Source organism: Takifugu rubripes, chromosome 8 (genome assembly GCF_901000725.2).
Source record: "Takifugu rubripes chromosome 8, fTakRub1.2, whole genome shotgun sequence".
NCBI lineage: Eukaryota > Metazoa > Chordata > Actinopteri > Tetraodontiformes > Tetraodontidae > Takifugu > Takifugu rubripes.
Window position 1 is genome coordinate 4562121 of NC_042292.1, and position 21742 is coordinate 4583862.

The 21742-nt window shown below is 44.6% G+C and overlaps 2 protein-coding genes across 4 annotated transcripts in view; both read right to left on the minus strand.

Moving 5' to 3' along the window:
- Window positions 1–1829: 1829 nt before the first annotated feature.
- ndfip2 (Nedd4 family interacting protein 2) lies at window positions 1830–6597 on the minus strand. Of its 2 annotated transcripts, none has more exons than XM_029840256.1 (8): window positions 6345–6597; window positions 4544–4775; window positions 4302–4432; window positions 4133–4220; window positions 3939–4063; window positions 3795–3861; window positions 3599–3706; window positions 1830–3503 (listed from the first exon to the last, which is right to left on the minus strand). In XM_029840256.1, exons 1-7 carry the CDS (start codon window positions 6369–6371, stop codon window positions 3603–3605), a joined length of 774 nt encoding a protein of 257 aa, XP_029696116.1. In that variant the 5' UTR covers window positions 6372–6597; the 3' UTR covers window positions 1830–3503; window positions 3599–3602. The 2 variants fall into 2 exon arrangements, with proteins under 2 accessions (XP_029696116.1, XP_029696115.1); XM_029840255.1 differs by having other exon boundaries at window positions 1830–3539.
- Window positions 6598–15938: 9341 nt separating this feature from the next.
- Window positions 15939–21742, minus strand: part of LOC101073140 (gamma-aminobutyric acid receptor subunit beta-3-like) — a 29653-nt gene continuing 23849 nt past the window's right edge. The window contains exons 8-10 of one of the 2 annotated variants that reach the window (XM_029840202.1): window positions 21311–21558; window positions 21018–21086; window positions 15939–19247 (exon numbers count right to left, since the gene is read on the minus strand). In XM_029840202.1, coding sequence (XP_029696062.1) covers window positions 18876–19247; window positions 21018–21086; window positions 21311–21558 — 689 coding nt within the window. In that variant the 3' untranslated portion in view covers window positions 15939–18875. The remainder of the gene's footprint in view (window positions 19248–21017; window positions 21087–21310; window positions 21559–21742) is intronic. The other variant, XM_029840203.1, reaches the window with a different exon arrangement.

Genomic DNA, 21742 nt, shown 5'->3' on the forward strand with positions numbered 1-21742 from the left:
GCCACAGGAAGCGGGGTGGGGCGGAGGCGTGAACATCCTGCACCGAAGGTGACACAGAGAGAGCCGATATATCTGCCGTGAAACGGCTTTAATGGAATATGTCTGGAGGTGACTTTCAGGTGCGGAACTCACTGAGGTGGACTGGGTCTGGATCAAGGTGTGTAGTGGAGCATGAAAGCTTCGATTTCACAGGTTCCCTTGAGGTGGGAATGTGAGAAACTAGTGCCTCCTTGAGGTAGCTTCTGGTATGACAGGCAGGAGCTTGTGGATGCCGCTATGTAGTATTTATGATTGTAAGTGAAATGAATGGCTATTTTTGATATTTATAACCAATAATAGAGTTAATGTTGGCTATGAAAATACACACTAGCATGGATTTTATCTGAGATGATTGTGGTAGAGGTGATGTAACCTGAGAAATTCCCTTGAAATGACAGATATCTGGTATTTCAGGTTAAAACTAAAATTAAACAGTTCTTAGTTATTTCAGATGGAATTAGCATGCTAACTGAGTGCCTGAGGCCTAACTGGCATTACATTCAATCTTCCGAGTCTGAAGAGGCGGGTTTTGAAGGCAAGGTTGGCACTTTTTCCGTCAGACATTGATTAGAAACCAACGCAAACATCTTTTATGATGCATAGTGTTTGTAAGGAGCGAAGGTAATTACCGCAATTATCGTAATAGGTTATGCTAATGGCCTGTGCGGACGCAAACATGCACACATTTACACAAAGGCGTCTTGTAGTCGTCAGCCGTGCTTGATTATGTTCCCTGCAACGCCTTTATGTTAATGGCAGGAAACTGAAATGACAAACACAGAACTAGGTGAAGGATATTTGATGAAATACGCCCTAAGGAACCAGGCTCATTAGAGGAGTTTTGGTTTACCTGACAATGGCCTCGACTACATTTTTCGTAGCTTCATCAGACATTTCAGTTTGGGTTTGTTAGAAACTCTGGCCGATCCCTCCATCCTTCTTTTTCTTTATTATCTGACAACAGTCTCCTTGGGACACGTCCTCCATCTCTTTGGGGAGAATCCCAAAGTGTTCTCAGTCCAGCTCATTTTGAGATGCTTAATGTTCCCTAAATCTTAATAATCTGATGGCAGATGTAGTAGCCTGAGGAGGGGACAGACACCGACGTACAGTAGCAGAGAACAGAGACTCCTCGGGACGTTTCGGTCCAGGTCATGTGACTGTTGGGCTTTAACCAAAGCAGCCCGAGTGGAACTGGTCACAGGTGTGTCCTGCAGCACAGGTGAGCCATTAAATCAAACATTAGCGCAGTGAAACGGCAGCAGTTTCACCAAACGGGTCACACATTTCGCCAAGTGGCGCCACCTTGTGGCTGTGATGCAAAACGCAGGACTGGAGGTTGAGTTGGAACATTTCAGCCTGTTTTCAAATACTCAATCGGAAAATCCCACAAAAATGTGGATCATATTCTATTTATAATGCTCATAAATGGGGGGAAAGGAAAATACCAGGTTAGACCTGTTTAGTAAAATATTTGGATTATTACTGCTTCATTGTGCTGCATGTTGTGTCGACTTGGCATTTGTTGAGCAGCTGGTTCTAGTCCTGATTTGACTCTTCTGTAATGAATTCACGCCGCTCCATTTGTTCCGTCTGTCAGACGAGGACACCTATCGTGATCGTGACGCGTCTTCACTCCCGTCCAGCGTCCTTGAATCCCCACATCCCGAACCACAAGAGTGAACCGTTCAGACGTTTTCAGAGATAGACGCCACGTCCTTGCGATCAAACCGCCCAAACAAGACAGATGAGGGACAAACTCCGTCAAAAAAGACAGCAGGAATCCAAACTGACAGGCTTTTAACTTTATTGGCAATCTTTTCTTTTCTCTTTTTTTTTTTTGCAAGACCTCGTCGATCATCTTAATTCCAGTTACAATAGATGCATAACAACTGTTCCAGAAGATGTTACAAGAATGATCCTGCACAAAAAGGAAGAAAAACAACTATGGCTGCATTCTTTCATTATTTACAAACATGTTCATTTTATTCAACCATGACTCCCGTCCCGTCCCCCCTCCCTGTGTTCAGGCCATGAATCATGCGGCAGATCTGTACTTTAAGACTTTGACGTAGCTTTGAGGCTTCGATGGGAAGCGGGGGAAAAAAAAAAAGAGAAAACGGCAGCAAAGAGAAGATTAAAAAATCAAGGCTGGGGATATCTGAGCCGTCGGCTCGGCTGGGCCAACATCACACACGATACCCAAATCAGTTCTGAAAAATAAAAAGTGCAAAAGGCAAACGATCGCTTTGGGACGATTAAGAATTCCAGTTAGAAACTCGGGATGGCTAACTTTGTCCCCCCACTCTTCTCTCAACCCACCACAAATTTGCAAATCATACTGTACAGAAGTTCAAAGTGCAAACATTAGGAATTGGAATAAGCTGGTATATACATTTCATTTCCAGAGAAATCGTTGGTTTTTGGCCAGTCGGGCTGCGTTTCCATGGTCCAGACCTCGGGCTTGTCCTCCGTCCACGCAGGACAGCCCCCTTGACTGAAGACATCTGCTGATGTTGTCCGCAGCCCCAGAATCAGGATTTAAAAGGCAGTAGGAACTAAAAAGCTGAGCTACTCTACGTCAGGAAATCCAGAGCTCCGTGTGCTGGCCGGCCCTGAACGTGCACCTCTGAACCGCTCGCATCTCAGATGGTTTTTATTGCATTCTCCTCAGACTGACGCTCAACAACCTGCACTCTGTCCGTGCACGCTCCCTGTTGTTCGTCCACGTTCTAAACTCACCAACATCTATCCCCAAAAAGACTCGAGCTATTTGACAAGATGGAGAATTTCACAGCACCAAAGCAGGAGGCCACGCCGACCTCCCGCACAGCCCTCGCTTTGGGACACTTCTCACATGGCTTAAAAAAAAAAAAAGAGAGACTTTGTCCGGCTAGCCTTTGCTAATTACTTGCATCGTTAGCTTACAATGTCATACGCAAGAAATATTTGGCAATTTATGTGCTGTGGAATCTCATTTTTCTTTGATTCAAACAGAAAATGTCAGTGAAACAAACATGCTGTTGGAAAACATCCCAAAATCAGAACGGATCCTCTTGTTGAATGCAAACTGCACTCCTGAATCGTGTAGTCCAGTGAGGAGAGAGCAACAATAAAGGTTTGGTTTAGAAACACAGGTCAGGTTATGACACGTAGACGTGAGGAGCTCATTTCATGTTGGAGGAGTAAAAACCTTCATGTTAAATTCGGAAGATTTCATTGTGCTTTAATGTTGTTGTTTTTTTTGGGGGGGGGCAAAGCTGGTGAAGCAGGAAAGAGCGTTGAATCAAAGTAAAATGAAAACCAAAAAGAGCCATTTCATCATCAAAGGCTTGTTTGGGGCTCAGAAGTAGAGGCGCCTTATAAGACTGGTACCACGTTCTGTCCACTTCTTTCCATCATTTCCTCCCCCCTCCCAGCCTCTCTTCACTGGTCGGGTCATTTGAGTGGGGGAGGGAAGGAACCTGGAGCAGGAAAGGAATGGAGACAGTGTGGGGGACCTGGGGGGGGGTCAGATGGTCAGGTCGCTGTTGGCGCTGGTGATGTTTCAGCGTTTTACCTCTTCAGTAGAGGAAGAAGAGGCGCGTCCGATGAGAGGTGGCCATGTTCTCCGACATGTTGCGGACTTTCAGGTAGTTGATGAAACCCCTGAAAAAGAGCAGGAGACCTGCGGGGGGGGGGGGGGGGGGGGGGGACACAGCCTATTCAGCGCTGGAGGAGCGACGCTAATGCAACGCTCATGGTGCAACACTCACCGAGCAACAGGAAGATCCACCAGAGCCAGTACTGCCCGTTAAAGTAGCCGGTGAAGTAATCGGAAAACTGGTTGAAGAGGGGAGAAAGGCTCAGTTAGATTTCAACCTAAAAGCTTCCAAAATGTCTCCCCACATCAGACGTACCCTGACGATAAGGATCCATTTGATGAGGGAAAGGCCGAAGCCACAGATGGCGCCGTAGCGTCCCGCGATGGTGTTGGTCAGACAGAAGGACAGGCAGAAGCCGATCCAGTTGAACAGGAAGGCCACTGGAGGAATAAACGCTCCGTTAATGCAACAGCGGCGGAATTCCTTCCACGCCGGTGGGGAACACTTACTGAAGAAGGCCAGCATGAAGATTCCGTCGTTGCCGACTCGAAGCTGGTCGGCGTCGCTGAAGTCGTCTCTGGGGGGGAACTCGTCATCCTGGCGGCGAGACGGAGAGCGAATATGCGTCAGTTCCCGCCGTGACGTTCACCGGGCGGGAAACGAGGCCGCGGTTCTTACCTGGGGCGTCACCTCCACAGAGGAGACGGCCATGGTGGCGGCTTTGGCCTTCTCCGCCTCGTCATACGTGGGCAGCGAGGTGGCGACGCTGTAGGGTGGAGGCACTGGGAAGTCCCCTTGGAAACTACTCCCTGGCAACGGGAGAACAGTACAGTTTGAATGGAAAGGAAAAAGTTTCCAGCCCCGCGGTGACGTGGGTGGACAAGAATGAGGGCCCCCACAAGGAAAAGTGCTGCACACACCGGGGGCTGCAGCCGCCGCTCCCAGGGCGATGGACGCATAAGGAGGCGGAGGCACCTCTCCCTCTCCCTGACTCCACGACCCCGACGGCCCCTCCGCCGCCGCGGCGACGCTGGTGGACGGAGCCGGGCCGGGCCGGGCCTGGCCGTGGTCCTGGTTGGACGTGGCCGCCTGGGACGAAGTGCAGGGCTGCTCGCTGGACGAAGCCTCCGAGGAGTCGTCCTCGTTGTGCAACTGGGGGGGGGGGGGGGGGGGAAGAAACGGGTCAGCTGAGAGCACAGGCAAAAGCGCACGTCTGCTCGCCGTTTACCTCAAGGCCGAGAGGAGTAATACAGCGGTAAAGAGCTGCTGTGCGTGAATGCTGGCTCACGTGTCACTTCCTGAACACCTGCGTCGAGCTTCCAGGACTCCAAAATGATTCCAAGGTCATTTAGGAAAAGGTCAGCGTCATTCATTTATCGCGTCTCGCAAAATGGATCGCTGCGATTGCACAGAAAATGCACCGACATTTTTTTTAAACGTGTTGGCGTGTTTAGGGTGCGTGTTGCCACGGAGACGACTGTCGTCGCACCATAAAGTGCTGTCCTGGGCCTGTGCAGTCAGGAGCGTGTGGATTCTGCTGGGCTGTGTCTGAGCTCCACTGTTTGCCCTCAGCAGAATATTTTGACACTGTAAGCAAAGAGAGCGAGCGAGCGAGTGTGTGTGTGTGTGTGTGTGTGTGTGTGTGTGTGTCAACACAGGAGGCTCTGTAAAAAAGCGATCCGAGCGTCCGCTTCAGCAACAGCTGAGGCGCTCGTGTCTGGCGTCTCATCCGGGATTATTTATTAAACCAAATGCCGACGTGACGCCTGATGCCAGTCACATGTCAGGAATGACAGGCGAGCAGGGCTCACTCCTTCAAGACGACCCGTTTGTGCACGAGTGGCTGAATGAGTCGAGGCCGGGTCAGAACCGCTCACGGGCTGTTACGCAAGATGTTAACACAGCCACCAGGAAGGGGTTGTTTTCAGTAGATTGGCCAAAATGTGCCAAGAGATCAGCAGAAGGGTCGACCTCTCGCCACCCAGACCCAGTCTTACTTCGCAGGGAACAAAAAAGTCGATTCTTCTCGAGGCCCGCGCCTTGAAAAACTGGAAGCACAGCAGCTCCGATTAGCTTGGGCTCACATTGGATCCTGTGGGATTATCAGTCGCACAGACCCAAAACCGCAGGAACCCAAAGCACAAAGGGGACTTTATCTCAGCTGGGCCGGACCGCTCTCAAACACGCCATTGTTCCCTTATAAATCAAGCAGAACAACAGCAGCCTTCAGATGTAATATTCACCAGACTGTAAGGCTGAAAAGACGAACTCAGCAAACCGTGAAACACATGAACGATTGAAATGGGACTCAAATAAACAGGTTATTGGGTCTGACCAGATCCACATGATTGCCCAATGGATATTTGGTCGGTTTCCCGTGTCATCGTGGATGTGGCTTATCGTACTCAAAGAGGAGCAAATAAAAAGAAAGTAAATATCAGGAACTGTTTGTTTGGACTTTGCCTGAAAACCGGGCCTACGAAATGACATCTGGACAGGAAAGCTAACGTTAGCCTCCGAGATGCGGAAGTGCGTAACAATTCCGAGAAAAAACAACCCGAAATAGCCATAAATTTTTAAGAGACGTCTTGAGCAGAGACGTCTCGTGTATGTATGTGAAACACTCCATTCAAGTTAAATGAATCATGATTAAACGAATGTGTCTTTGGGCTAGGCCTCAGTCAGCCCAAGCTCACATACGGTGTTTTGATCGACACTCACCACTTGGTATCGGCTAGATGGGTCCATCCCGACGATGTTCAGCCGGCAGGCAACGCCAGCCGAGAATTTAAAAAAAAACAAAAAACTTGCTCGTTGCGGCTCCAACGATCCTGATCAATTTCTTTTTCAATAACGGCGAATGTGAGAAGAGAGAGCGAAAGAAATGGCTGCAATAACGTAAGAGTCTGCTTCGGAAAACACCGTTGTTGTCAACCACAGTATGAAGTTGGTGTGCAGATTGAGAGTATTTCCGGTCGAGTGTTTCACAATAAAGGTCATATTTTAAATTCACGGGTGAAATCGACGTTTTGAGATTCGCTTAGCAATTTCATTGTACGTCAAAAAGTACTCTGAATTTCGAATAAATGTAACAAAAATCGAATTTCATTGCAACAGATTTTGCATCCAGTGAACAGGTAATGTGAAAAATCTATAGATATAGATTATAGTTTTGACGGTTATAGTCGTCCAAGTGATTTTTAAACAAAACTGCATTTTTCGAATTTAGATAAATTAGAAGAATTACCGAAGCCTCAAAAAGAATATACTGGCGAAGTGAAAGTCCTTACTGTATTCACACAAACCTACTCTAATCTAATGTCAGTGGGTTGTTACCTTTTTCAAAAAGGGCTTTGATTGATTTTGAAAGGTATTACAAAGCTTCCGGTTTGAGAGAGATTGACTCAACTTGACAGTTGAGTGTCGCGATCGCGTCTTTCCACAGATTGAGGAAACGCAATGACGTCAATGCTGACAGTTAAACACCATGATTATGAGTCTCTAGCTGGAGCCAAGGGCAGCTGCGCACCCAGATATTAATATTATCTACTGATATCAAATGTATTGTCTTTAGCAATTATTGACATCGTTGCTTCAAAAGTCGATGGTTCCTTGCTTGCTGCTGTTGTCCAAGTTGTGCTGCAGCTCAAGAGGTGCATTTCTTGTTTTGTTTTTTCCCCCCCCACGCAAGTCTGCAGAATAATATGATGAACCCCCTGTGGAAATCATTCAGGCCTGATTTGATAAACTGCATGCATCCAATTTTCATGCTGGCGTCTCAGCCTGCAGCAAATGCGCATAAACCCAGTGTGTGTGTGTGTGTGTGTGTGTGTGTGTGTGTGTGTGTGTGTGTGTGTGTGTGTGTGTGTGTGTGTGTGTGTGTGTGTGTGTGTGTCAGGGAGAGGAACGCAGGTTTGCATCTTTTCTCCTCATTGAGGCGTTTATTCTGTCATGTGCCTCTGAGATCATCCTGGATCAACGCTCTGTAAGAGGCTCCTGCAAGTTTTAAGGGGAAACGCGGGGGTTCACAAAGACACAAACTATATTGAAAGAAACACAGCAACTGTTTAAAATCATCTTTTTATCTTTTTGCAAGACGAGCGTGGTATTTTAGCTGAGGGTATAAATTTGTCGGTACAGCATTCACTTGAATTTTTGCATATATATTGTGCGTAAAAACACATCTAGTAACACTTGCTGTAGCTTTTCGTCCATTTTTCATGATCTAAATTGTGTGCGCCAAAAGTGCGGGGGGTCTTCGAGGGCAGCACTAATCTTCCAGGGTCGGCCTCATGCATTCAACCATTGGCTCCAAGCCGGCCTGAAACAGCGCGAACGTGCGGCGAGGTATCGATAAGAGGCTCTTCTTCAATGAAATATTAATCCCATTCACTAAGAAGGGGATTAGTGGAGTACGTGGATCAGTTAAGCACCACAGGGTGAGAGAGGGGAGTGAGTGACGAAGGGAACCGTCGGCTCTCCAACGTTGAGGGAAAGGGGGAGGGGCTTAAGGCTCGGGATCCAGGTATAGCGTCTAGGCTTTGGCCACTAGATGGCGCCAGTCAATAAAATCCATCTGCTGCTGGTTGAGTCACACAAGGCGAGACTTCATCCTTTTCTGAAGATTATTAAGAGAATTATTTTTCATTTATTAATCAGTTAAATATATAACTGTCATCTCTGGGCTTGTGTAGCCGTCTTTGTGATATAAGGTATGTTAAAGCTGCAAGAGAGTCATATTTGAACTTGATGTTCTCAGAGAGCACACACATGCGCGTGCGCGCGCGTATACACGCTCACTGTCAGATAGTCAGGCTATTGTTACTTGGCAACATCATTTCAAGGAGATGAGCTGATTCTGTGAAAGCTTTCCTGTCAGACTGCTGCCGAGTGTTTTGTCGGACGCCGATGGAATTGTGTATTACAGCTCCGTCAGGACGTCCGTGGCAATTAAATGGCCAAGCTGCTGTGAGCTGTGGAGTGAATTCACCCTTAGTGTGTGTGTGTGTGTGTGTGTGTGTGTGTGTGTGTGTGTGTGTGTGTGTGTGTGTGTGTGATGGGGAGTGATTTAGGACTAATGTTGGACAAACACAGATGATCAGAAGTCAGGTTTCAAATCAAAATGAACTTCATCCTATGAAATGTGTTTTTTCAGGGAAGTATTTCAACAAAAAATTGGGATTTGTCGGTGTTAGTCATCATGTTATCCAAGACACTGCTTTCAACACAACAGTGAACAATTAGCAGGTTGAAACAGGCGACCTGCTGCTCCAACAATGGCTCCACGGCAGAAAAGAGTCAGACTAAACACTGAAAACAAGAACATCCTCCCTCCACCAAATTGGCCTCTTTTCTGAACCGAACCATAGAAGTCAGAATTAATAAATGTGTATAATTATGGCTGTTGTGGTTCTGTTGACACCGGCTGGGCCCATTCTTTTAAATACATGTCAGAATGAGCAACGAGCAGCTGTTAATTAGCAAGAAATGTGAAAATGGAGGGCATTAATCACCCGTCCACGCCTCTCCCTGTCTGCAGACGAGTGTGTGGGCGTCTGAGTACAATAAGCTCTTATTGGTGGTACACACGCATGCATGGCGCATCCATGCAGTCTTCTGTGCATATGCGGGAATTGTCCAGCAGGGGGCAGAAACATACAGTTACGCTGTCACACTGCCGTAATTCTTTATGTGTCATTGAAATGTTATTTAAACGTTATTTACACTGAGCAAAAGAGCATACATAAGATGAGAGGTTGTCCATCCTGTTGACTGTAGGACAAACGGAATGTCTGGCACTGACCCGAGAGCAGGAGGCTCAGGTCAAGATAAATTTAGTATCAGAGAAGAAGTGTGAGGGTTGCATATTCAGAAGAACTACAGCTGCCCCTAGAGATCAGGTATTTGAACTACGGAGAGCTACTGCAGATATCCCACAACATCTACTCGACCAAAAGTTCAGCCCGCGTTCAGTGTTTTTATTGAACAGATTTGGCATTTGCTAACGACGACACCATCTGTTCTGACAACTGCTGAATTATGGAGCCGACATAAAAGAAGGCCATGAAAGATTTATCACAATTATGGTTTTATTTTATTTTATTTCTTTCAAAACTGATTCGAGGGTTTTACACACATGCTGCCGATGTGATTTAAAGTGTTAGCAACGACGGCTGGTACCTCTGGTCAGGAATGAGGCATCTGTTTGAGCTGGTGCTTCAAACGTTCTCTTTTCTAATCAGGCATTTCTCCATCCCAGTTTCTGATTGGTGTGGAGAGAATCAATAATCTGTGCAGCAGTAACAAGCTAATGCCCACTAGCAAGATGCTAGCATCACAAGGGACCTATTCAGTCCCCGTCATCATAATTCAAGGATTGTGTTTTCTGTTTTATCTGAAATGATTTGTGTAATTGAGATGAATGAGCTGGTCCTGCTCCATGTGTGCCAGAATGTTGCTCCACCATGTTCCTACAGAAGCTGACAAAGGACACAAATAAAAGCAGATGGTTGTAAAATACTTCTGAGTGTGTCTACAGGAAAATTCCCATTTTTTTCAGTGATTCACAGATTCCCAACTGAGAACTCGGTTCCTGCGATTTGCACTTTCACCACTAGATGGCACTAGTTTGTTCACACCTGAGAGCGTAGCTGGAAATATGGCAGGAAACACCTGCTTTATCTTATGAGATTTGGGTCTCAGTTTGCTTTTGTAGGTTTTGGCCTCTATTCTCATTCACAAGTTTGGCTAGTTGTAGAGGTTTTTAGGATGACTGTGACGACGGAAAACCCCGGAAAGGTTACTGTGAGGGACGCTTTTAAACAGTTGATCCGTTAAATTAGAAACAGTAACTAATCAGAGTGAAATCAAGCGAGTTTGTGGTACCAAGTCATTCCACCACGCTGGTCATTTGACTCTTTATCCACTGAGCAAAGTTAGCAGATGCAATGAAAGACATGGGTCATACATGATAGGAGTTTATGACACTGCAGGACAAGGGAATCTCCATAAATATTTCTGTTTCCAGGATGTCCTCTCCTTCCTGCATGTGTCTTCCAAAGAGCAGGTTATAATGAGGATAACTGGGGGGGTCACCATAGGTGCTGTTGTATCGCTGCCTGGCTTCAATAATAAACAACACATGGAAGAGTGATTGTATTCCCCCCGGTCTCCCAAGACGGACTTTTGATGCCGAGACGCAGTCTCCTTCTCTCTCTGCATCCTTGCCGTTCTCCCTCTGACCGTCTCCCACGCTCCCCGCATTGCTCGCCATGCGACTGATGAATTAAAAGTGTGTCAGTTGGCAGCCTGGGAGGGGAGAAGAGAAAGACATCAGAAAGAATTCATTCAGTGAGTTTTTCTTTCAAGAAACACAGATCTTGACGCTCTCATGGGTGTGAGACGGCCTATGTAGGTCAAGCTTGAGATTCTCACCTTCATATTTACCCTGAAAGATAATCACCTTCATGAGCTTGTTAACCTGGACTCTATCTCCAGTCATTCTAAAATGATGACCTGAGTGTGGAAGGCCCGTTGTTGCTAAGAGACTGTTTCAAGTCCCTCACAGCAGTGCTTTTTAGACACCTGAGAGTGTGTTTTGAAACCAGTCTTAGTTAACAAAACCACAGACAGTCAGTCTTTCTGGCTTTTGCAGTCAAAACTGCTGCAAAAGTGCTTCATAGCATCTATGAAATGTGGACTTGATCGGAGTTTTGAGGTTTTCCGACATCCGGATTGTCCAAGAGTTGGCCTTTTTTCTTTTCAATTTACACCCATTTTATTGTTTTGTAAAGAAAAGAAAATTTTAGATCTTTTTATTTCATCTTCTTGTCCGCTTCATCCCTTTCGGGGTGCACATATGGGTGAAGGCAGCGACCACCCCTGGGTGAGCCCCCAGTTCATCACAGGGCCCTAGAGGAGCATTTGTGGGTTTAGTACCTTGCTCAACGGTACCTCGGCAGTGCTCTGAAGGTGTCCTGGCACCTTCCCCTAGAAGCAGAACATCGTGCATGTTTTGATTGCACTTGGGATGGAACCAAGAACCCTCTGCTTCTCAGCTCAAAAATTCTTGACAGATCAAAAAGCTTGAGTTGTCCTGTCACTACATGATGGACAACAAAGTTTTTTGACAATCATTCGCTAGCAACATCATCACGAGCAAACAAACATTCAGGCGGAGTGAGACGTCTTCGGTGTAAATGAGACAGATAAAAAACCAGCTGAGCGACGAGAGTGTCTGTAAAAAGTTTCAAAACAACAATGGCGTCGTTGATCGGATTAAGGGACTGAGGGACTGGAACCAATCACAGCACGCTGCGCTTGTCTGGACAGGATGTGAGGCGTCAATTTGCCGCGGTGAGTGGCCGTGACATGGCACCGGCACCACCATCTTCTTGTGCAGAGTCCTACTCAACACAAGGTTTGGTGTATTGCCTTGAGTACTGGTGGCTACCTGCCCATCCCTATTCAGAACAATTCCTCGTGAAGCTCATTTCCTGTAAATCAGAGCTATAATTTATTTTGCTTCTCCAATATTTATCCCTTCAATATCTGAACTTTGTCACAGGTGTTTTAAACATTCATTCAGCTCCCGGTTCCCCCCAGGAATCCTCCAGGCTGCTGCCCTTATCCTCCCAGTGAGCACTCGCCTCAGCATCACAATCCAGGGCGGCTTTAATCAAAGGGAACGGCAGCTCGACCGGGCGACGGGCTGCTGCTGCCGCTCGTAAAATAAGAAGCCGTGTTTTGTTTCGCTCCAATAACCTCGGGATGACTTTTGGTTTCCAGCCCTCTTGAGTGTTTTTTATTAGCACCTCTGTATCTTGTTTGTTTGTCAGCCTCTTGGCAGTGACGGGATTTGACCGCGGGCGGTGTCAAGAACAAAAATAACACTTTTAGAACGTGGTTAAAAAAAAGAAAAAGATGAGGGGACATCTGTTTGTAGTGTGGCAATGAAAAGTGGAAGGAATGAGTTGGAGTCATATTTCGTTTTTCTCCCCCACTGAGCTGAGTTCTGAGCTGCTCCTGGGACCTGGGGTGCTGGAAAACCCTTTCAGGGAATCTGCAAATCTCCATTTGGGTTGGTCAATCGATGCAAAGGCTGCTCGTACCTCGAACAGGAAGTCATGCAGGTGCCTGGATAAACAAACATATCCACCGTGCTGTATTCATCCTCCAGCAGAGTTGCTAACAGTAGTTACACTTACAGAATATTCCCTATGAGCCACCAGGACTGAAGGTGTTGGGTCGATTCAGGCTCCAGGCGTTCGATGCGGAGTCTGCATGTGTTCAATGTGCCCGTGTGGGTTTTCCACACTGTCCTTCAACCATTAAAAACATGAACTTCAGGTTGATCGGAGGCTCTAAATGCCTGTGTGTGTGTGTGTGTGTGTGTGTGTGTGTGTGTGTGTGTGTGTGTGTGTGTGTGCTGCGAAGGACAGGGTATATTCCCGTCTCTCGCTCGCTGCCTGCTGGGATAGACTCCAGCAGAACAGGAATGTTGGACCAAACCCTGCGTCTGTTCTGCCTTAATCAGCTGTATCCGCCTCCCTCAAACTGCTGAACAATGATCTTTGTTAATAATTAATCTAATGAAATACCGGGAAACATACCTTGGGGTTGGAACTTAAATTCACATTAACGAAAAGACTGAAAACCCACCACGCGTGCCCCGAGGGACCCATATACCGCAAAGAGGCACAAGGGAAACGGAAGCAAGGTCAGCAGTTTCTGAAATTATTCCTCATAAATAGTGTGTTATTTTCTCTACCTGAGAGGATATGAGGGTTAACTGTGGACCTAGGGGGATTTGAACCGAGCATTTGATGCTCAAAGGGCTTTATTTTCCACCTGTTACCAAGGCTAGTGAATGGTAGCACAGAGGGTGCGACAAAACTGTAACTTTTGTTCCTGTTCATGTTTAGCATAACATGCTAAGCAATAATGTGGTGACAACATGACTGGATTGATTCAGGACTTGCAATCAGCGTAGGTATCTCTAATCTAACATTGTAGAATTCCACGTGAATGCCTCAGTTTCCCTCTGTGCATTAGCGTGCTTGGCTATGTTTAGCTACTTTTATGTTATTTACTGCCCTCACTGCTGCGTACAGCCACGGGGGTGGTATTGATTTACTGACTCAAATATGTCTGACTGCTACAATATATTCAAAGACCTTCTGCTATAAAATGTGTTTTCATTTTGTGAAAATGGTGGGTGCTGGAGTTTAAGCATTTATTCTGCCAAACAGGAAACACTTTTCTCATAGGTGATTCCAAAAATTGAGGTTTGGACTCAAAGCTGAAGTTCCTTAAAGTTACATTTCTGGAATAAATGTTTCAATATGTCACACTCCATATGGAATTCTGAGTCTTGGTTCTGGTGTATGTCTTTCTACATTTTCTGTAGGTTTAGGACACTGACCAATATCCTCTCCTCTCCTCTCCTCTCCTCTCCTCTCCTCTCCTCTCCTCTCCTCTCCTCTCCTCTCCTCTCCTCTCTCTCTACCCACCCCCCCCATCAGCAGGAGGGTCCCCCTACATGAGCCTGGTCCTGCTCAAGGTTTCTTCCTGTTACAGGGGAGTTTTTCCTTGCCACTGTTGCTTGTCTGGGGTCAGGCCCTGGGATTCTGGAAAGTGCCTTGAAACAATTTTGATTGTAAAAGACGCTATATAAATAAAGATTGATTTGATTTGATTGATTCTTTCATTAGTGGAAACTATAACAAGTGAAAGGAGGTAAATGTAAAATGTAAGTGCTCTAGAATAGAGCCCTGGGACACACCTGGAGTGGCAGGGACATACTGAACCTCAGTGTTTCTGTGCAAGCAAAGGTTACCAGAATAATATTTCCTGCTTTAAACCTCAACTGTTAGAGCTTTTTGGTGGTCCAGGTTAACCATTTGCCCAGTGTTTGCTAGCTTCTCCTTTGTTTTTATATAAGCCACTCTATCAGTTACTGTAGTTCAGCCTTCTTTATTTACTTTTCCTATAGTGAATAATTTTAAATAATAAGAATTAGCTTTCATGTAAACAGAAGATGCGATGCCACAAATTACATCCACGTCTCTGTTGTTTTCTGCTCTTTCTTGTTGGCAAAATGCAAAATAGTCCTGTGAGTCTCTTTGGTCTCGCTGACCTCATTCTAATGACCTAATTAGAATCTTTTAAAACAAGAAACTGTACACAATCTGCACTATTATGATGGAATTTTATTGCGTGGAAGAGATGCCGCGAACAAGTTTGCAAAGGGATTAGCAAGGCAAAGTTACTTGTTCATTTACAGTAATGCTGATACACATTACAGCACATTCACATTAACAGTGAGTCAGTGTGTGTGTGTGTGCGTGTGTGTGTGTGTGGAGAAATGAGGCATTTAAAATGTAATTGACACTTCTATAAAAACAATAATTAAAAAAATATCACATCGTTTAAAACCTCAGTAATGTTGCATCTCCGACTGTTGCGTAAACGTACACACAGCAGATTTCCGGACTTGATTGCACAGTACATGATTCTGTAAATCAGCTGTAAGCTAATGTTGTGATCACTGCGCCACAATGGGCGTAACAGCTTTAACACACCTCTAAATGTGCTCTATGAGATCTGTAGTTGAGATTTATAGGAACCAGCTGCAAGAAGTACTCATGTGAGGACTGCTTTCCCTTTGTGGATGTATTTTTAGTTCATTTGCAATGTAAATATTGCTGTATTTACAGTGGATGATTACAATCTTTAAATACACAGGCTGCATCTTTCCTTGTCCGGAGCTACTATTGTTGGCAACCTATAGCTTCTCACACTAGCAGAACATCTCAGAAAGTCATGGAGGCGACCCTGGAGGGTCCTGAGGAGTGCTCTCCTTACGTCAGCATCAGTTTTGGTACCTTTGTTGCTTTTACAAGCAACAGGCGCTGGTGTAATGTGGCTACTATCAGATCTACATTGAGCTCAATGGTATTTCCTTCTGGAGCAATTTGCGCATCGTAGCTGGTATGATTGTGATATTTGAAGTATATTTTCCGGTAAATAGATCCAAGACTTGCTTACTGAGATCCAGATTTTGTTCACCATTGTGCTGTTGTTGTTGGTTAGTTCTGAAATCCAAAAACCTGTGTGAAAAGAGGCGATCGAACCCTCTCCAGATGATGAAAGTGTCCACTGAATAAGTACAAAATGAGAAATAATACTCTTAAAACGGTGTGAATTCACGTTTCCTTACTATATATGGCCAAATCTATTTTACCACTGGGAGAAACATGAATATTGTTTTGATGTACAAGCTGCATGTTCAATAAAAACATCCACCTCCAGGGTCTTCTTTTCACTTTTTATTTATCCAGGGACTTAAATGTACTGTTATTCTTCAACATTCTGGCACATATTCATGAAATTCACTTCATACAGATGGGAGTTGCTGAGTAGCTGCAGGCAGGGAATCTGTGCCCTGCTCAAGGGCACCTGCATGGATGTAAAGAACAGTCCCGAGTTTTTATTACATTGTCCTTTTATGATTGATGGGATGTTCAAAACGCTGGTGCTTTTTAAAGTCCAGTGTCATGCATGCTTGCAATACCACATACACAGGTACAAGGTATATCATTTATTTGATGGTTTTACATGATAATCTATTGAAAAAGGAAGAGAAACATACAGATATACAGTATAAATCTAAGCCTAAATACATTTTGTGGCAGCACAGAACATTTCACATTCCATTATGGGACAAAGGCCATACAACACCTGAAGTCTTTGACTTTTTTTTTTAAATACTCTTTTTTTAATGTCTGCTCTCATAATGTCATCATCAGCATAATGTCAAAATGAGCAAGTGGCAGTTCTCATAAGTGAGTTTGTAAAATATCTCATAAACAATCTTCCCAAGTTACAAATTGTAGTTGCATGCAAGACAAAGTTTCTGCTTTTAACAGCTAAAGTCTTGTTGACGATTCAACTGCATGAATGAGCTTCATAGTAAATATACTCATACAATGACGGACTGCAGAACATGGTTTTTGATAGCGGGATCGGTAAACTGAACAAGTAGGCCTGGAAGAACAACACAAAGCAGCCTGGAACGTCTTTGGACAAACTGGTTCCATGACTTTCCGGGATGAGATAGTGACATGGAATATTGTGGCAAGTCCGAGTCAGATTAACTCTTTTTTTTTTTTGTCTGACGAACAAATCGTTGACGTGTCTATTTCAATTGCATTTGCATCAAAAAATGGAAGAAATTCTGGTCCCACTTTTGAAAAATCTGCTGTTACTATCGCCGGTATATTTGGTCCGTTTGTGTTTAATCTGCCTCGTTTCTTCCTATACCTCGACCTTGAGCGAATAGTTTGATTTATTAGCATGGTTATCATTAGCAAACCTGCACTTTGCTCCATCTACACAGTAGAAAATAAAAGAAAATCAGTCAAAGTACAAATTGTTCTGAGTTGAGATCGATCCTGTTCCAATAAATAAAATTGCATTTGTGTAGCAACAATCCAAGTACAATACATTCAGATGTTGGTCATAGCAGTCTGCCTACATGTCACTTTACACTTGATTCTGACTGGCGTACAGACTGAGCTTCTTAACCACGATACAACTGTGTGTCATCAAGTTTTCTACATGTATTCCCATACATGAAAATGGCATTTGGAGTATAAAGTATATGTTTGAAATGTACATTATCGTCTGTGAGTGGTGATTGGCCGATCGCTCTGTGACCTTCGGCGTCATGGCAACAGTTACCCAAGAGTTGGGAGAGGCAGAAGAGCTACATACCATTCTCTTCCTCATTGTCATTTTATCACTTATTCACATGCACACGCTCTTAAAATCGCCTTCCCTTAGTCAGTGTAAAAATGGGCATTACATTCTGATGGAGAAACGATGACCATGGCTCATAATCCTCTCCCTGAACAATGGATCCGATACATTCAGCGCTAGTATGTGCTTATAATTCAAGAGACGGGATGTCAGTGGTGCTTCTATCAACTGAAATCCATTTGCATCACTTTCTTCTGTATGATGGCGCATACAGGAGCTCTAACATGGAGGGTGAATATACAGACGGCGTCTACATCTTCAATATGGCGGAATATCTGACGGAACATAACCAGTGTTCTCCACGGGACTGGACTAAAGCCCAATGTTTGTTTGTTGAATCTTTTGTTCTAGTCTGACAGCTAACTGCCAGTGGGACAATCACAAAATGCTCAATATTAGCTCATTTTCATCTTGGGTTGCACACACAGTATATTTATATATATATACAGTTTTATGTATATACACACCTATGTACATGAAGATTGGTCTCATCCCTTCACTCTCTCTCCATAACTGATTTAGTGTGGAACAAATGACAAGAATCAACAAGGGGAAATTAAAGGAAATGGAAATGAACCTGGAAATGATCCAGATATTCCGGGGCTGTGTGTGGGCTGACTACAAGGCTCTTGGTGGGTTGGGGAGTCAGTGTTTTTGGTGAAACTTGGATCAGCCGGAGTGCAAATCTACTTGTGCGAGCGATGGAAGATAGAAGCGAAAGAGGGGAAAACGGCAGTTTTGCTCACATTTGTGCTTATGCGTCCCATCTAAATGATCCGGCGCTTTTCTCGGGCATGAAAAGGTGCCGCGTCGCCAGACAAAAATTTGGAACCTGAGTCACAATCGCCGGGAATGCGGAGTCTTTCCTCTTGTGCATTTGTGACAGGAGCAAAGGCAAAAACAGTTGGTTTCCTACTTTTTGGTGGATCATTAAATGCAGTCGTAGTGCATAGGGTACCAGTGAAACACATTTGTTTGCTTATTGGAGTTTTCAGGAATTGCTTGCATTTGTATCTGACCACCTGTGCAATATAAAGTGTCCACTTTGCGTTTGTACTTAGAAAAATTGGTTGTTTTTTTGCAAACATTGTATTACTTACTTAATTGCTGGCTTTGTATCGTCTCTATTTACACACAAAGGGGAATTATTGGGAAATGACTGTCACATGTCCCAATTACAGTACATATTTAGAAAATAAAAAGACCATACTAAGGATACAAAGACTGCAAATATAAAAACATTCCTGACAAGTGCTTGGTCCAAAACAGTCATTTCTTCTGTCAGCTCTTTTTTTTTCTCCTTGTGACGTGACAGTCTTCAACACGGCAGGTTCAATTATGTATAAAAGCAACAGAAAACGGGACCAAAATGGAACAAAAATGGAAAACATATAGTCAAACAACAGGAAACGGGTCACCGTAATGGTTCCATCAGACGTAGTAGAGCCAGTAGATGAGGTTGAAGAGGGAGAAAACAGAAGGGAAGATGATTCGTGACCAGCGGTCGATGGCGTTCACATCCGTCAGATCGGGGATTTTGATTTTGAGCTGTGAGGATCGCCTCCGCAGGCGACTCCGTTTCATCTGGGCGGAGCGATCCAGGGAGTGGCGGCTGGCCGAGCGCGGCCCGATGCCGCCGCTTTGCTTGCGGTACTGGATGTGCGCCGAGGCCGTGCTGTCCAACTGCACCATGGACTGAGAGTTTCTAATGTCTGCCACGCTGGTGGTGATCTCACCTCCCGCCACTTCGTTATGGATCTCCAGAGTGGTCAGTAGGATGTTCCCGTGGCCGTGCGGCTCTGCCTGAATAAATAGAGGAATGAGAGAAGAAAATTAGAAACAGTCAGTCTTGGTAAACGGAGGAGAGGGTGAGATGACTGGACGTTCTGAGGCGCGCTCTTCCAGAAATTCTACAGACTTGTCCAGACATGACAAAAGGCTGAAGTCTCGCTCCCATGTCTATATATACGCCTGCCAATGCCGTTTTTGCCATGGCAACAAGTCAGAGCATCCAGAAACTGCCACTTCTTGAGGGCTGATGAATAGAACTGGTAGTTACACACAAAAAAAGAGAGCAAATGGTTTTTAAAATGACCTGTCTGCATTTATCAGTCTGTACATCACAGAAGTTGCTAATACACACGTATGCAGTTTACCCAGCGGCGACTGTAATGTACAGTATATATATATACGGTTACCTAATAACACACATGATCAGAAGCAAAATCTCAGACTGCCTCGGTACATTTACAGATGCCCCTGTGTGAATACCATTCCAAACCCCAAATATTCATCATCATTGACACACATGCCCGGTGCAAAACAAGTCAACAAAACAACAATGATGGTTGTTCATGCAAATGTTGTGGCAGTCTTTTTCACATTTGGAAGTTCTGCTTACTTTAGATTTACTTTGGCTTTTCATGAAGCTACTTGTGACGGCCAAATCGGTGGCTATTTTACTGACTGTTTGTCTTTGATTTTAAAAGCAAATGACTGTATTTAAAAAAAACAAAACAAAACAGAATAATGTATGTATAAAAATGTAGATATTTTTCAGTGTAATCACTCAAATCCCAAGATCATTGACATCATCACTCATCAGCGAATAGGCCTGCCTTATTATTCACATGAGGAAACATCATCACACGCTTCCAGTGCATGAACTACATTGTTTTGAACCTGCATCAGATGCCTCTACCTATTCCAAAGACAAGACATGCTAAAAGATATTTTGGGGAAACAACACCAACTAAGATTAAGTTGGCACAAAACCACTGAGGTGGACAAATCCGCCCCCTCAGGTAGCGTTGTAGAGTGTCCGCTTCAGGCAGCATTTCAAACAGTTTGACTTAAAAGAGAAAATCCAGATATGATGCAATCATGTCAGTGAGATGATTCACTAATATATATATTTCGAATATATTATTAAATATATTTATAAAATGTAATGTTCTTCAAGAAACTAACAGATTCGTAACGGAAGGCACAGAAATGGTACAGAAAGGGTGTTTGAAATTGTATTGCATTAGAATATTCCTTGCATGATAAACAGGGTTTGAGAAATACTACCGTATATAAATAAATATTTCTAATTTTTGTCATATATCCAAGTATATAGTTTATATATCCAAATCCCCCCTTCCCCCGCACAACGTAAAGAACTACGGCTGTGTGAAAATTAAACCTTGATACATGTTAAGTGGTCATTTTCCTGAATGATTTTATATTTTTAAAGATTGCATTGAACGTGCAAGAAACGTGGTTTACATGATGACTTGGATGGGATATTCACACAGATAGCATGCATTTGTCCACGTCCATGTTCAATACATCAGCTTTCATTGAGCATGAGCGTCATTTCAATGTCTCAGATGAAAGATTCAAAATGGAGACTCCGGAGAATGTGGCAGCCATTATGAAGGTGTCTGCTGCTTGATTCATTCCATGGATGGGGAAATCGTTTTTGAATTGAGGCAAAATGAAGAGGAAAAATGAAATAAAAGTCCATGTCAGCTGATGGCAATGGCGGCTCGGAGATGTTGAAGGGTCTCAGTTGACAGAACAACTCACCGAGCGTGAGTGGCGAAGACCTCTAACCTGATTGGACCGTTTTAGGGACGCGGTCCTACTACCTGCCTCCTGAGGAAATGAGAATATTCAGCCATATGTGGGGAACAGATGGTGAAGTAGTTTAACCAACATTGAAGTTGCCACGAGAGATCTCCGGTGAACATTTACTTTTCGCTAGTCAAGGCCGTTCGCGTTCACGTTGGAGGGAGAAAAATGAAACATTTATACAAGCGTTACATTTGATTCAACAGCCGCGAGCCTTCATCCGAGCCAGTCGATACATCCCAACTCACCCTTGCCGCATCATATTTGGCCGCCCTCTCGTTGTTGGCCTTCTCCGCCTTCTCCGCCAGCTTTTTCTGCATCTGAGGGCCCCTCCCGAAAAAGATGTAGTTGACGAAGGCGTATTCCAGCAGGGCGAGGAAGACCATGACGAAGCAGCCCATCAGGTACATGTCGATGGCCTTGACGTAGGGGATCTTGGGCAGGGTCTCCCTCAGGTGGGTGTTGATGGTTGTCATTGTCAGCACCGTGGTGATGCCTTCAGGAAAGAACCGGAAAACGTTAGTGGGAGAACAGAAAGTGTCCAACGGTAAAATTAGCTGTGGCTAAAAACTTTTTCAGTTATAGCTCCTCCTGGATCCATGGACAATGTTCAGGACAAATGCACCCACTGAAGGACAAACTGGGCTGAATAGACAGTACGGCAGGAAGAAAATGAAGAT

What these genes read in the sequence shown, in the direction of transcription:
- ndfip2 (XM_029840256.1), bottom strand. Translation starts at nt 6,371, where the DNA reads ATGGACCCATCTAGCCGATACCAAGTG. An exon ending in CTTCATGCTGGCCTTCTTCA is followed by an intron (nt 4,064 to 4,132) that starts GTAAGTGTTCCC and finishes TTATTCCTCCAG; the next exon opens with TGGCCTTCCTGTTCAACTGG. An exon ending in GTGGATCTTCCTGTTGCTCG is followed by an intron (nt 3,707 to 3,794) that starts GTGAGTGTTGCA and finishes CCCCCCCCGCAG; the next exon opens with GTCTCCTGCTCTTTTTCAGG.